This window comes from Ambystoma mexicanum, chromosome 7q, assembly GCF_040938575.1.
Source record: "Ambystoma mexicanum isolate Mex_15411 chromosome 7q, UKY_AmexF1_1, whole genome shotgun sequence".
Taxonomy (NCBI): domain Eukaryota; kingdom Metazoa; phylum Chordata; class Amphibia; order Caudata; family Ambystomatidae; genus Ambystoma; species Ambystoma mexicanum.
In genome coordinates, this window is record NC_090941.1 from 1,123,919,718 (window position 1) to 1,123,936,879 (window position 17,162).

The following is a 17,162-nucleotide window of genomic DNA, read 5'->3' on the forward strand; positions in this document are numbered from 1 at the left end:
AAGGGCCTGTCCCTGCGAGTGTCGAGCGAACAATCTTTCCATGCTGGCCTGGAAGCCCTGGAAATCCCGGAGAATGGGATCATCCTGATTTACCAATGGAATAGACCAATCGGCAGCACAGCCATTGAGGTAAGATAGTACAAAGGCTACTTTGGTCTGGTCGTTGGGGAAGGCCCCGGGCCTGCATAAAAAGTGTAAACGGCATTGGTTCATAAAAACGGCATATTTCTTGGGATCCCCCGCAAAACGTTCCGGCGGGGCCAAAGGCATGTGTCCAGGTAGATTGATTTGTACCGGGTTATTCGAACCCATTGTTGTAGAAATATCTCCGGAAACAGGTAAAGGAGTGTGCTCTGCCTGGCCCTGCAATAACCTTTTGGCCAGATCATCAGTTCTTTCCTTGGATAGGATTAGTTCCCTTCTGAGAGCATTAGTCTCCTGGCGGGCTGAGTGCACTTCTGCCTGTAATTCCCCTAAAAGATGGGTCAGCTGATCTGTCTCGGAAGTCTCCATAGCGCCCAGGTGGGAAATTGTGGTAAGGCTTCGCGTTCTGTAACGCTCACCTGGTTCCCACGGAGGCGCAGCGTCGAAGGCGCAGAACTCTGAAGATGGACAGGAAGGGCCCCTCTATTCTGGCTTCCCTGGCTCGTTGGATACCCTCCTTAGGGTTTGGAAGGATGAGCTCTCCATCCTGCTTCTGATGCAGGGGCGCGTTGAAACCCAGTTACTTCACTGGATTGACGATTGATGGGAGTTCAGGTAAGCTTGACTGTTCAGGTAAGGCGCTGTAAAAGTTCTGTTCAAAAGTTCAAGCTTAATAATAATGTTCGTTGTCTAATTGCAGCAAGCGCTAATGCTCATGTCTTTTTCCCCTTAGGGGCCGGGGTTCGGAGTGCCGGAGATATGGCACCGACCCGAAGTGAAACAGTTCTGGATGAGCGCTCAGGTAATGTCTTTGCATTAGCTCATTCAATGTCTTTGTCTTTTTTCCCCATAGGGGCCGGGGTCCGGAGATGCCAGGAAGCGGCAGGACCCGAAATGCAGTGGGAATAATCCAACAGGTAAGACTTAAAAGGAAACTGAGCTTTCCTTATTCCTTTTCTCCCTCTCACCTTTGTTCTTGTCTTTTTTCCTCTAGGCGCCGGGGCGTAGCTGAATCCGGAAGATCGCTGCTGAAGTTGGAAGCGCCTTGCAAAGGTGAGTAAAATGCAGCGCTGCAGCGATCGAAACGAAATGCCTTTAAAATGATGTCTTCCTTTTCAGGGCCGTTGGAGAAATGACTCCAGGATGCAGATTTAGCAGGTAAGGGCTTTTCTTCTCCTATTCTCTTCCTTTCTCCCCTTGCAGGTGTTCCTGGGTGCTGGCAGGCGTGGCTGAAGTCAGGATGCAGGAGCTGACACGGTGAGCGTCCAGCTGCTAGGTGCAGAACAACGCGAAGCATGTGTGGCTGTTCGGGTGGGGTTTAAATAGCCTTGGAAGAAGTTCCTGGTATATATCCTTCCACCAATCAGGTATGTATCCTTCCCCGACCACACCCGGGTGGTGAAGTAGTCCTACAGGTTAAGTAGTCCCATTCAGGCCTCAAGAGGGCCTGGATGAAGCAGCAAGGTCTGCATCAGGTAAGTGTGCACCCAAGCACTTAAACACATATCCTCTTCTATGAGCCTGGCGCCTAAGGCGCCAGGACTGGGGTCCGCTATGAGCCTGGCGCCTAAGGCGCCAGGACTGAGTCCAGAGGGCCCCGACTTGGGCCCGCTGAGACTTCCCTGGGGAAAATGATGTCTGCCTCTGGGGTTGCTGGGCCCGGCCTGGCTCCTTAGAGGTAGGCATCATGACAGACACCAGCCGTGGAGATGATCCTGCACTGAGATATGCAAAGGACACCTGCCATGGAGATGATCCTGCACTGAGCTAGGCAAAAGACTCCTGCCGTGGAGATGATCCAGCGCTGAGCGATGCAAAGGATTCTGCCATGGAGATGATCCTGCACTGAGATATGCAAAGGACACCTGCCATGGAGATGATCCTGCACTGAGCTATGCAAAGGACACTTGCCATTGAGATGATCCTGCACTGAGCTATGCAAAGGACACTTGCCATGGAGATGATCCTGCACTCAGCTATGCAACCGACAAATGCAATGGAGATGATCCTGCACTTGAGATGATCCTGCACTGAGCGATGATAAGGACAGTTGCCATGGAAATGATCCTGTGCTGAGCTGTGCAAAGAGCACCTGCCATGGAGATGATCCTGCACAGATCTATGCAAAGGTCACCAGCCATGGAGATGATCCTGCACTGAGCTATGCAAAGGACACCTGCCATGGAGATGATCCTGCGCTCAGCTCAGCTATGCAAAGGACACGTGCCATGGAGATGATCCTGCACTGAGCTATGGAAAGGACACCTGCCATGGAGATGATCCTGCACTTGAGATGATACTGCACTGAGCGATGAAAAGGACAGTTGCCATGGAGATGATCCTGTGCTGAGCTGTGCAAAGAGCACCTGCCATGGAGATGATCGTGCACTGAGCTATGCAAAAGACTCCTGCCATGGAGATGATCCTGCACTGAGCAATGCAAAGGACACCAGCCATGGAGATGATCCTGCACTGAGCCATGCAAAGGACACCTGCCATGGAGATGATCCTGCACTAAGCAATGCAAAGGACACCTACCATGGAGATGATCCCGCTCTGTGCTATGCAAAGGACACCTGCCATGGAGATGATCCTGTGCTGAGCTATGCAAATTACACTTGCCATGGAGATAATCCAGCGCTGAGCTATGCAAAGGACACCTGCAATGTAGATGATCCTGTACTGAGATATGCAAACGACAAATGCCATGGATATGATCCTACACTTAGCTATGCAAAAGACACATGCAATGGAGATGATCCTGCACTGAACTATGCAAAGGACACATGCCATGGAGATGATCTGGCACTGAGCTATGCAAAGGTCACCTGCCATGGAGATGATCCTGCACAGAGCTATGCAAAGGACACCTGCCATGGAGTTGATCCTGCACTGAGCGATGCAAAGGACACCTACCATAGATATGATCCTGCACTGAGCTATGCAAAGGACACCTGCCATGGAGATGATCCTGCACTGAGCGATGCAAAGGACACCTACCATAGAGATGATCCTGCACTGAGCTATGCAAAGGACACCTGCCATGGAGATGATCCTGCACTGAGTTATGCAAAGGAAACCTGCCATGGAGATGATCCTGCACTGAGCCATGCAAAGGACACCAGCCGTGGAGATGATCTTGCACTGAGCTATGCAAAGGACTCCTGCCATGCAGATGATCCTACACTGAGCTATGGAAAGGACACATGCCATGGAGATGATCTGGCACTGAGCTATGCAAAGGACATCTGCCATGGCGATGATCCTGCACTGAGCAATTCAAAGGACACCAGCCATGGAGATGATCCTGTACTCAGCTATGCAAAGGACACCTGCCATGGATATGATCCTGTACTGAGATATGCAAACGACAAATGCCATGGATATGATCCTACACTGAGCTATGCAAAGGACACCTGCCATGGACATGATCCTGTACTGAGCTATGCAAAAGACACATGCAATGGAGATGATCCTGCACTGAACTATGCAAAGGACACATGCCATGGAGATGATCTGGCACTGAGCTATGCAAAGGACACCTGCCATGGAGATGATCCTGCACTGAGCGATGCAAAGGACATATGCCATGGAGATGATCCTGCACAGAGCTATGCAAAGGACACCTGCCATGGAGATGATCCTGCACTGAGCGATGCAAAGGACACCTACCATAGAGATGATCCTGCACTGAGCTATGCAAAGGATACTTGCCATGGAGATGATCCTGCACTGAGTTATGCAAAGGAAACCTGCCATGGAGATGATCCTGCACTGAGCAATGCAAAGGACTCCAGCCGTGGAGATGATCCTGCACTGAGCCATGCAAAGGACACCTGCCATGGAGATGATCCTGCACTGAGTGATGCAAAGGACACCTGCCATGGAGATAATCCTGCACTGAGCGATGCAAAGGACACCTACCATGGAGATGATCCTGCGCTGAGCAATGCAAAGGACCCCAGCCGTGGAGATGATCCTGCTCTGTGCTATGCAAAGGACACCTGCCATGGAGATGATCCTGCACTGAGCTATGCAAAGGACACTTGCCATGGAGATGATCCTGCACTAAGCGATGCAAAGGACACCTACCATGGAGATGATCCCGCTCTGTGCTATGCAAAGGACACCTGCCGTGGAGATGATCCTGCACTGAGCTATGCAAAGGACTCCTGCCATGGAGATGATCCTGCACTGAGCTATGCAAAGGACACCTGCAATGTAGATGATCCTGTACTGAGATATGCAAACGACAAATGCCATGGATATGATCCTACACATAGCTATGCAAAAGACACATGCAATGGAGATGATCCTGCACTGAACTATGCAAAGGACACATGCCATGGAGATGATCCTGCACTGAGCTATGCAAAGGACACCAGCCATGGAGATGATCCTGCTCTGAGCTATACAAAGGACAATTGCCATGGAGATGATCCTGCACTGGAGATGCAAAGGACTCCTGCCATGGAAAGTGAATCTTTTCCATTATCATTCACCCCCAAGTCTCAGTCTTCACCCATGTCCTTAGCAGCAAGCCTCATGATTCCTTCAACCGTAGAACAGTGGGGTCTATGTGGCACCTGCATGTGGCTGGCTCCCTTCTTCTTACCAATATCCACATGATTAAACATTACATCATCTGGATTAAGTGGGCCCTCCTCAAATTCATCCTGACAAAGACGATATTCAATAATGTAGCTATTAGTGAACTATACTATTGCAGCAGCATCCTTGTTGATGTGTCACAAAGCACATGTTGTTGGGTTAACACATGTATAAATGTTGCCACACAATCTGCTTTCAGGTTTTCAGACATGCTTGTGCATCCTCCAAACCATTCCATCTCCAAACTTCCTGGCTCTCTTCACATCAGTATGGCAGTCTCTTTTAAATCATCTCACTCTATACAGCAAGTCACTGTACATAATTGCAATACCAGCATTTCCTAGCCGACCCTGTGTTAATGAGCCACACCTCAATATACAGATCATTTCTTCTTTCTTCTTTGATAAAATCCCCACCTGCCTTACACCACAACTCTACAACGACATCTTGCTGTGATGTACTCAGAGAACTCAGTCATTTATTACACTCTTCTAGACCAATGGTATCTGTGACAGGTTTCTGAGTGTGCTACTATGTACCTACTTGTATTATCTCACTCACATTTTCTTTCACTTTTTGTTTGGCTGTAGCCACATGTATCAGTCTTTCTTTTGATCACTGTTTTCAGATGATTATTCTCTATGTCTTCTCTTTCTCTATTTCTATCTGCCTCTCTCTCGTTCCTGCTCTTCATTCATTCTCTAATTGTCGCCCACCCTCTTCTCTTGTCCATTAAGTCTTGCTTGTGGGTTTCTTGTTTCTCAGTGCCTCACTTGATCTAATCCACTTGATCCCTATTTACACTGTAATATTTCCTGTGTGCTCTATCTTTCACTCTCTGTCTCTATACTGCTCTATTGTGTTGTCTTCCGTTCATTGCCCTATTTCTCTGCCTCTCCCTTTCTTTCTTTACTTCTATGCCTATAGGTCTGTTTGCTTTCCCCTCTCTCTTGTATTCTCTCTTTCTCTTTCATTCTCCCTCTCCCTGCTCTCTCTTTTCCCTTCTTCTCATTATCTCTTTAACTCACTCTGTCATTTAACTATACTTTTCTTCCTGTCTGTATGGTTGTCTCTGTATGTCTAGTCTTTTCCTTTTTGATTTTCCTCTTACACTTTCCTTCCTGTTTTTCTATCCCTTAGTGTTTGTCCGATGTATTATGTTTCTATCAATTATAATTTCCCATACATGTTATTATATTTTCAGTCAAAGCTTCTAAGAATAAAATACATTTAAACCTCCAAACATAACCCTTCTTTAACTCCTTAATATTAATATTAACATCTATTTTGATATCACTGTTTCCTCCATGTGCAATATATATATATATATTTTTTTAATGAAAGTAGGCTATGTATATTTTTTTGCGCACAACATAAGTAAAGCACTGTTGATGGTATTTTGGCGATGCTTTTATTCATTCATTTATTTGTTCAATATGCTCTTTATAATCGCCAACTAATAGCTGCCGCAGGAATGCTGACAGGCATGAGAGGTGAGCATTATGCCAACCTAGACACACAATTGTTCAAGCACTGTCACTTTAATAACAATGATTTTATTGCTTATGTTCACATTTTAGTATCAAGCACTGTCACTTTAATAACAATGGTTTTATTGCTTATGTTCACATTTTAGTATCAAGCACTGTCACTTTAATAACAATGATTTTATTGCTTATGCTCACATTTTAGTATCAAGCACTGTCACTTTAATAACAATGATTTTATTGCTTATGTTCACATTTTAGTATCAAGCACTGTCACTTTAATAACAATGGTTTTATTGCTTATGTTCACATTTTAGTATCAAGCACTGTCACTTTAATAACAATGGTTTTATTGCTTATGTTCACATTTTAGTATCAAGCACTGTCACTTTAATAACAATGATTTTATTGCTTATGTTCACATTTTAGTATCAAGCACTGTCACTTTAATAACAATGATTTTATTGCTTATGTTCACATTTTAGTATCAAGCACTGTCACTTTAATAACAATGATTTTATTGCTTATGTTCACATTTTAGTATCACGCACTGTCACTTTAATAACAATGATTTTATTGCTTATGTTCACATTTTAGTATCAAGCACTGTCACTTTAATAACAATGGTTTTATTGCTTATGTTCACATTTTAGTATCAAGCACTGTCACTTTAATAACAATGGTTTTATTGCTTATGTTCACATTTTAGTATCAAGCACTGTCACTTTAATAACAATGATTTTATTGCTTATGTTCACATTTTAGTATCAAGCACTGTCACTTTAATAACAATGGTTTTATTGCTTATGTTCACATTTTAGTATCAAGCACTGTCACTTTAATAACAATGGTTTTATTGCTTATGTTCACATTTTAGTATCAAGCACTGTCACTTTAATAACAATGGTTTTATTGCTTATGTTCACATTTTAGTATCAAGCACTGTCACTTTAATAACAATGATTTTATTGCTCATGTTCACATTTTAGTATCAAGCACTGTCACTTTAATAACAATGATTTTATTGCTCATGTTCACATTTTAGTATCAAGCACTGTCACTTTGAATGGGTTCATGTGTTAAAGTCTTTCTTTCATGGCAACTATGTAACAACTATATTTTTTTTACCATGGGTTTATGGGAAATGGAGTGCAAATTAAATAGGATTTAAAAAATGGATTGTCACGTATCATTTGTTATTACCATGATTAATCTGCAGCATACAACAAAATGCTGGCTGAATGGGATGTGATCCCTTTTGGAATTTGTTTTTATAATTGAAGAAATGTTCAGATCATTTAAATATCACATAGCCCTCAGAGGTGCTTTCCTTGCAATGTTCTAGTCTAGCAGTGCACACTCGTTTTTGTGGTTTCTATAATCCTTCTTTAACTTTATTTCCAAATTGCATTTTTCCAATTAAATATTGTTTAGTGTTTTCTTGAGGCTTGAATAATATAATGTAGCATTTGGGTATGAATATGCAGCCGAGCAGCCCCGCGCTGGAGCAAAAGATGGCAAACACCTCCACGGCCACCATGTACTTCCCGCGCGTGCTCAGGTACGCTGGGATGAAGGAGATCCAGACACTGACAAACACCAGCATACTGAAGGTGATCAGCTTGGCCTCGTTGAAGCTTCCAGGGAGATTCCTGGAGAGAAAGGCCACGATGAAGCTGACGGTGGCGAGGAGGCCCATGTATCCCAGCATGCAGTAGAAGAAGATGGCGTCTCCCTCATTACATTCAATGATAATCTTATCAATATAAGACTTCATGTTCAGTTCTGGAAATGGAGGAGACTTCAATAGCCAAATAAAGCAGATTATCATTTGGATAAGTGAGCAGAATATGACTGTACAAAAGGGTGTCTTTGATCCAAGCCATGTCCTTGCATGGCTGCCTGGATTTGTTGCCTTAAAGGCAAGAACGACAATTATTGTTTTAGCCAGAACAGATGAAACACTTATAGAGAAAATGATGCTAAAGACAGTCTGCCGGAGCATACAGTTGACCTTGCTGGGGCGGCCGATGAACATGAAGGAACAGAGGAAGCAGAGCATGAGTGAGACGAGGAGGAGGTAACTGAGCCCGCGGTTGTTGGCTTTGACGATGGCTGTGTTGTGATACCTGATGAAGACGAACAGCACAGAAACAGAAAGGAGAAACATGGAGGAGGCAGAGATGGTGAGTGCTAGACCCAAGGGCTCTTCGTATGAAAGGAACTCAATCACTTTTTGGATGCATTTGTCACGTCTGTGATTGGACCATTGGTTTTCAAAACATCTTGTGCATTTAACTGTATCTGAAAAATAAACATGGTATTTTGCAAGTTCATAACTTATATAACAATTAAGAATTGCCAGAAATAACAAGGAATGAGCTTTGGAAGTAGTTGTCTATTATGGAATTGTCAGTGGCTGTACACCTGTTTGGTACACAATATTTATCACAAAGTGGATATTTTTGAGGTATACAAGCAATAATTAAGAGTACCCTTACAGTGAAATTGTACCCCTTTGTTTTTGCAATAAACACATACACACATGTCTTGCAAATATTCACTAAATGTGATTTAAAAAATATATTATACCAGGGTAACAAAATGGTGTTCACCCTTTTTCCTTCACCACTTACAATCATAGCATTTGCTACATCAAACATTGGATTAGCGCAGGATAACTCTCAACTCTCAGATCTTCACCAATATGTTTTCTAAATATTGTGGCATCGTAAATCTATGTTTTTCCATTGGATCAAGAGTTAAATAAGTGAAGGTTCAAAGCAAAACAACAATGGGGCAGCTACCACAATCCATGGCAATGCAGTATAACTTTCAATGTCAATATCATGGTGGGAGAAGAGCTCAAACAAGGTGGCAGAGGTCAGGCTCAGCTCGATTGGACAGAGGCGTCCTTGAGTTGGGAGCAGCATTTTGTAAAATAGGCGACTTTTGGAGTTAGAAACGGTCTTGGAGCTCACATATTACATGGCGGAGCTTGTCAAAGACATGCATCAAAGATAAGGCAAAGGAAACTACTCAAGCTTAAGATTGTCATGATTGTCCCAGAACAGTAGCACTGCAGAGATAAGAAAGATCCTGGCTGAAAAAAGGCATCAAGCACTGAAGCGTGGCATGTCATTGCAGGCTGTAAAAGGCACCAGGCACTGAAGCGTGGCATGTCATTGCTGGCTGTAAAGGGCATCAGGCACTGAAGCGTGGCATGTCATTGCTGGCTGTAAAAGGCACCAGGAACTGAAGCGTGGCATGTCATTGCTGGCTGTAAAAGGCACCAGGCACTGAAGGGTGGCATGTCATTGCTGGCTGTAAAAGGCACCAGGCACTGAAGCGTGGCATGTCATTGCTGGCTGTAAAAGGCACCAGGAACTGAAGCGTGGCATGTCATTGCTGGCTGTAAAAGGCACCAGGCACTGAAGCGTGGCATGTCATTGCTGGCTGTAAAAGGCACCAGGCACTGAAGCGTGGCATGTCATTGCTGGCTGAATATTGTGACAACTCGGTCGCATGGTTAACACTGATGCATATGTAGCCCAGCATTTTAGCAGCCAATGGCTTGAGGCGTGTGCTGTGAGGGCTTCACAAAATCACAATGCGTGAGACATAATTATTTAGCTGGTGAGAGGTAGGGGGCTCCTAAGGTGACCACTAAAATGGTGGTCCAGCACAGTGGTGTTTCTAATGATGGTGCTGGTGGCATTTATATCCCTGATGCAAGACATCATCACAAGTGATGACTGACACTGGGCGTTCAGTCTCAGATGTTACAATAGATCTGAATGAAGAGTGTTTGCTCAGCAGCTACCTCTGATGGATTACAAGTAGGGTGGATTCAGTCAGCCATCATTGCTTGATTTGCCTGGCAGCAGTAAAATGCTGCTATGCAGATTTGATGTATTCTTTAAATGAATTATTTATTGCCTAGACACGCTCTAGAGTAGTGGAACCCTGTATAGAGTGTCTGTAGCCAGCAGTTGGGCTGGGGTCTTTAAAAAAGGTGATGGCTGGAAGGTTTAGAATTAATCTCAACCTCTGGCACAGCTCTGGGCAATCCTTCAAACTATCTTTAGCCTGCCGAGCCATTTCAGAGAGGGGAAACACCATATGCAAAACAGGCTTATTCCCACTCCAAGAAGGGGCACCCCATCCCAAACTGCTGGGTGACAGCCCTTCTGAATGAGACCACAAGCATCTCCAGACACGTTTTGCCTCTTTAGGCATCATCAGTGCGTACCTTGGGTCTTTAAGCTAGGCAGTCTCGGGACCCATGTCTGTGCACACCCGTCCCACACGGGGGACTATAGAAAAACCAAAGGTGATGGCTGGAAGGTTTAGAATGAATCTCAACCACTGGTACAGCTCTGGGCAACACTCCCTTCACTGTCTCGTCAGATATTGTTGAAATGGTTACATTTTGAGAGATTCGCTTAGTCGCAGAATTGTGGGGGCATTCTGAGCTGATACTGGGATCGAGTTCCTTTTTTGTGCTGACCTTTGTTGAAGCCCAAATTTCTCACCATACAGTCCAATCAGCATTCTCAGAAAGCAAAGGTAGAGACATGATTCATTTTAATAAAGCTGTGCAGAAATTAGCATGGAAATTGGCATAGTATCCCAGTCCCGTAAGGAGGCAAGCAAGCTCACAAAATGTAGGTTTTTACGCAATGAGCCTTATATTCATGAGCCAGTTTAATACATCTAGTCGGATACATTAACTATGAACTTCCTAACAGAGCATCATCCATCCTTGGAGGGTATGGCTTTGCAGCACCATCAAAACCTATACAATTCAGCTTGGCCAACCCCTGAGATACCAACCACCGCCTCTGGCCAATCTTTCCAATACATGTAATAAGATGTGACCTGGTGCCCATGCGTCTCTTATGCCAGTTCTCTGATGGCTAAGCACACCTTCATGTGATGGTGTGGGGAGAGTTGCTGATCAAACATGGACCTCAGACAGTGGATTAGATCATTCCCTGATCTCCATATGGGCTTTAACTGCACCACATTCCTAGACATGGCCGTGGTGTCTGTGGTTCTGTTCTGTATGTGGTTCATGTGTCCATTGATCATCAGAAACTCAATACTGTCGGCTATGACTCCTTCAATTCATAAATATTTTTAACTAATGCTGGAAATCGCACACTTGTCATGTCCCTTATAATTCTTGCGGTACAACACACTACTTTACTGCACATCTTCATACTTTAAGGAGCTGCTCTGCAAGTCTCCCATAGAGACCTTTGCCTTTAACAGTAACCGGCCGCTGTCAAAAACCTTCAAGCTCTTGAGGCTTTCATATCAATATCAAGGAAGCAAAATCAAGTCACAGTACATCTGTGTCTCACTGACCTAGGAACAGGATCTCTCAAGATCAAGTCACAGTACACCTGTGTCTCACTGGGATAGGAACAGGATCTCTCAAAATCAAGTCACAGTACATCTGGGTCTGGATTAGGATCTCTCAATATCAAGGAGGCAAAATCCAGTCACAGTACAATTGGGTCTCCCTGGGCCTTGAGCAGGATCTCTCAATATCAAGGAGGCAAAATCAAGTCACAGTACATCTGGGTCTCACTGGGCCAGGAACAGTATCTCTCAATATCAAGGAGGCACAATCAAGTCAGAGTACATCTGGGTCTCACTGGGCCAGGAACATGATCTCTCAATATCAAGGAGGCATAGTCAATTCACAGTACATCTGGGTCTCCCTGGGCCAGGAACATGATCTCTCAATATCAAGGAGGCAAAATCAAGTCAGAGTACATCTGGGTCTCCCTGGGCCAGGAACAGTATATCTACTGATCCCACAATGCAAGTGTAAAGAACATGCCTTCTTGCACCAAGAGAGTCAAGCCGCAGTCAGGATGCTCCAGGAATTCTGGCTTCCAGTGTAACGTTTTAGCCGACAAAAAACCTTTTCTAATTGGTGCACTTATTACCACATCATTTGCACTAAAATGTACTCTTCTGCCAGTTATTACATGCCAATCGTATTACTGCACTGTGCTTTAACTTGCTGTGCTTTAACTTGCACAGGGATATCCATGTTATGTCACAAACGATCCAGATCCAATATGGCCATAACATATTTTTTGTGAAATTGCTCCCTAGGTTGGTCAGTCAAACCAATGGAATGTTGTCTCTAGGAGGAAGTAGACATCAAAGGTTGTGTGCCACAGCTCTAATGATGTTTGCCTATTGGTAGAAAAAGGATACACGTAGATGTGGGCATACCTGTCTATCCTTTCGTGGTTCTAATTTTTCATTCTTTTTTTTTATTTTTTTTTTTTTTATTTATTATTATTGCATCAATTAGTTACCAAAGGAAACTTTAAATGCATTATGAAGGTAAAAGAGAAAAAAAAATTGCAAAAAAAAAAAAGGAAAAAAAAGGAAGAAGAAAGAAAAAACACAATTATATCAGTTATATATATAGGGGAGAAACAGTATAGCTCAAGTAAAATAACTAAATGTCCAGAATTGTAAAAGTTTCTCTCATAAAGTTCAGCAAAGCCAAGGTCACAGATACTTTTTCCCCCCTTCTCAGAATTAGCCACCTATCTTGCAAGGTTAAAGTACTTAGATTTGAAAGGTGCGTCCCCAACCATTTCTCTCTGGGCTTAGTTAAGGGGACACAGTTCATCACTAGATGCTGTAAGGTTTCAGCCTCTTGCCCACATCCTCGACACAGCAAACTAGGTTTTTCCTCTTTTTTGTTTCTTCTCCCTAGAACTTCTCTTGTGTGGAAGAGGTTTAGTCTAAATTTTAAGAACCACTGTCTTTCCCTATTTGAGGGAAATTTGTCCAAGTAAGGGTGGACAGTGCCTCTGCAATAGTGCTCGTCCATACCTTGGATGATTGATGGCAAAGCACTGAGCCTGTCCAGGGTGGCTGTCCAGTCCCAGTCCAAGAGTTTCCTCTTTACCATAAGCGGATTTAACATAAGATTGTCTGGTTTTAGTGCTATGGTGTTCAGGATTTCTAAACAAATTATTTGCCACTTGGTGAGGACCGGAATCAGTTGTCTTTTGATTGCTTCATTAATTGCCACAAATCCACTTCTTTCCTGGGGGTGCAGACATTTGCCAAGGAGTGTCAGGGATTTCCAGACCGTAGCTATGTAAAGGGAGGATAGGCCTGGTTCCTTACGCACACTTTCCATTGAAATTGATGTCGGTAAGCCCAATACTCTTTTCCAGAATAGGCACTCCAACAGTTTCCAAACATCTGAATTGATGAAAAAGTTTGCCTCCGCTGCGTAAGTGAGAATTGGCACAACTTTAAGTTTATAGAAATCTGTCAGAGGACGAAGGGAAAAAGAGCAGTATCGTCGCTTGAATAACAAAGCTTGCGAAGCTAAGTTCATAACTTTACTTCTAAGCCTGCTGATACCTGGACCATCTTGGATGCTGTTGTTTAAGGTTACTCCAAGGTATATCATGGACGAGACCACTGGTACTTCTTCCCCGGAAAGGTACCACCTTAGGTTTTTCATGCCGATAGTAGGTCCTAGCCTCAAGATCTTTGATTTTTTTGGGTTTATACGGAGGCCCTTTCCTTGTGTGTATGACTCGAGTGCCTTTAGTTGCCGCTGAAGTCCGATGGCCGTTTGGTCTAGCAACAGAAGATCGTCCGCAAATAACAGCCTTCCCACGGCGATCTCCGCGATTTTTGGGGGGGAAACACCTCACTGCTTCGAAAGCTTCCTGCATGTCGGATATAAAAAGGCAAAAAACAGCAGGAGCCAACCGACATCCCTGTTTCAGACCATTCATGGCCACCACATTGTTTGAAAGGTTGCCCTGTCTATCCAACCTTACTTTGAGTGTTGTCCCCGTGTGTAGTGCTTCGAGAGGTTCTCTCAGGTTGGTCGGACATCCCCATTTCCTCAATTTATGCCATAGCATTCTGCGGTCAACAGAATCGAATGCCTGTTCCAAGTCTATTGACGCGATATAGATGTTCTTATATTTCTTGGCCTTAACCATACATTTGATTATATTGATAAGTAGCACATTTAGGGATGTTCCAATGCCCTTTCGAAAGCCTGATTGCCAAGGGTCCAAATGGTCTGCCAGCCGACTCCAATCATTTAGATGTTTCAAAATTAGTGCTGCAAATATTTTGCCGACGACATCCAAAAGGGCAATCGGTCTGTAGTTTGTGGGCGTGCACCTGTCTCCCTTCTTAAAGATCGGCACAATTATGGACGTCGTCCAAGATTTAGGTAACTTTTTTAGTCTTGTTATATTGTTGTACAAAACCAGCATGAACGAAGCCCATTTTTCCGGGTCCCTTTTAAGGATGTCGTTAGTAAGTCCATCGGGTCCTGCGGCCCTTGAATAATTGGACTGTTTAATAAGATCTAGAATATCTTGTTTTCCAAATTGGAAGTCCCAAGGCTTGTTCGATGGTAAGAATGAGGCAGGACCACAGATTTCCCCCATAGAGTAAAGGTTCCGAAAATGAGTTTCCCAAACTTCTGAGGCTATTGGATTTACCATTTTTGAGTCGGAAGGGATGTTTATTTCATTGATCAACTTCCAAATACCAGTGATGTTCTTAGTAGATAGTAGGTGAAGCATCTTCTCACTGTCTTGTTGCATTATTTGGTATTTGTGTTGCTTAAACCAATTCCTGTAGGTGTTTCTAGCTTTAGTGTACAGGACTAAGTCAGCTGGTGCACTGGTTTTAACATATAACCTCCTGGCTTTTTTACCAGTTTTTTTTTTGTCACTACTTGATGATCGTAGTAGTGCTGCTTGCATTGGTGACTTTCCTTGGCAACTACTTTTGGGCAAAAGATCTTCAGTGTTTCAGCATATTCTGTCAAGTTGGGACCTTGGTCCTTGATTAAGGAATCCAGTACCAGGGCCATCTCTTTTCTTCCATGCGTAGTCTATTGCCCCCAGGAGTTGACTCAAGAAACTGGTTTGGTAGATGTTTGCCTGGTACAGACGGGAGCTTGTTCCAGGCCTCAGATTTGAGTTCCAGGATGTTGTGATCACTCTGGATCGTGGGGATCACTTCCAACGATATTAATTTGCCAAAGAGGTTTTCAGATGCAAAAATATAGTCCAATGTACTTGTTTGGGCACCCCGTTTCCATGTACGGGCGGCCGGTTTGTCGCCCGACAAGTTTCCGTTTACCATGTGTATATTTCTGGCTATTAGTTCCTTCTCCATGGCCACGCCTCTCGTTATATTTTTTGAGGCGTTCAAAGGCAGGAACTCTATTTTCCTCTGCTTCTTGTCTTAACATTCCATGTTCAAGTCACCGCATAGCAGAATTTTGAGTAATGGACATTCAATCCTGGCGTCGTCTATGGCTTCCAGTAGGACTTCCATGAGGTTGTCCTCATCTCGGGCTATCGGGCCCCAATATACGTTGCATATGAGCAACTGCCAGTCTGGAGTAAGTGAAGCTGGTTCTGACGTGGATGAAATCGTAGTAAGTTGGATCCAAGGGTTTCTGTTTAGAGAAGAGAGCACTTTTATGCCACTAGTGCGCTTTACCCCCAAAAGTAAACCCGAGCTCGGTCTACCTTTCGTGCCCTTTGTTGCGGGGTTTAAATATAACTCGAACCTGTCCAGAAGAGGTAGATCACACAACCAGGTTTCTTGCAAGCAAAATAGGTCGTAAGAGGACAGATGTGTTTCTGAATTGCCAAGTAGATGCACATAACCCCTTGTATTCCAACTCATGATCTTTATCCCTTTTGATTTGGAGTTGGAGTGGGCACTCGTAGATAGGTGTTGGCATTATGACTTAGCAGATAGAACCCCAGCCAGCCAACTCCAGTCATCTTGACTATTCACCAAGTTTAATCCTGCTTTTTCTGATTGAATATGCACTTGGTCTCCTCTACTATCAACCTCTCGGGTCCCTCTACCACTATTTCCTGCTTTCATCGGATGATCCTTATAGGGTTTGTTGGTGGTACTTCGGTGGTTATGTAGTAGATGTTTCAAGTCCTTTGTAGCTACACGGTCGGATCTGTTTTCCTCCCTCTAACTCCCTAAGCACGAATCCACATAGGTTAAGTTTTGGGCCCAGCTCTAGGAGTGAGTTTTTAGTATTTTGATCACTTGTGTGAAGAATCACACTATCGTGTCGCTGCTCATTGTGAAATTCGATCCAGTCAAAATCCCTCGATTTTAATTTCTCCGGATGATCCAGGGATTGTAAGAGCCTGATAACGTTGGCCCGATTCATAATTAAGTTGTCTTCGTAGCCTAAAGTTCTTTCCAATAGTATTCTATAGTGTTCCTTGGCATTTTTTGCCCCCGGTCCTTTATGGGCATTCTGATTGTTAGGCCCACGTGCCGGCTTTCTCTCAATCGTTTCTGCCCATGACACTGTTCTTTTTATTTCCTTTGACGCGCCAGGGCAGACTCCTTTATTACTGGTGGTTTCCAGGCATCTCTGGACAAGAAAGTTCCGTCTGTCTTCCAGAGTTGTGTAACCCAAGGCGTTGGATGGATGTGTGTCTGACCTTTCTTTTTCTGTGGGGCTGGCTGATTTTTCTCTACCAGAGTGCACTCTAGTTTTCCACTTGAGTTTTTTGTCGAAATCCGAGTTCACAATCGACAACGTGGGCATTGAGGGCTTTTTAAAGGACACTAGCCGCACCACCCTGTCTTTGATTGTCTGAGCCTTCGTCTCCCCTTTAAATTCGACTTCTTTTGTCTTGCTGTATATTTCTGGATCTTCTTCCTCGGTACCACTTTTCGATCCTGACTCCCCCTCCCATGAGGTGTTTATGTCTGAGTATACAGATAAGTCCATGAGAGAGATGTCCGTGTTGTCATTTGTCAACGTGATGTCCAGTGGGCGAGGGGACTCATCAGGACTTACTTTTGGGCGGGCAGCGGAAGCAATTTCTATTTTTTTTA

General features: G+C 44.0%; 1 protein-coding gene across 1 annotated transcript in view; it reads right to left on the reverse strand.

Moving 5' to 3' along the window:
- Positions 1-7,617: 7,617 nt before the first annotated feature.
- LOC138528211 (extracellular calcium-sensing receptor-like) overlaps positions 7,618-17,162 on the reverse strand; it is a 131,929-nt gene continuing 122,384 nt past the window's right edge. The window contains exon 7 of the mRNA XM_069639666.1: positions 7,618-8,546. Coding sequence (XP_069495767.1) covers positions 7,618-8,546 — 929 coding nt within the window. The remainder of the gene's footprint in view (positions 8,547-17,162) is intronic.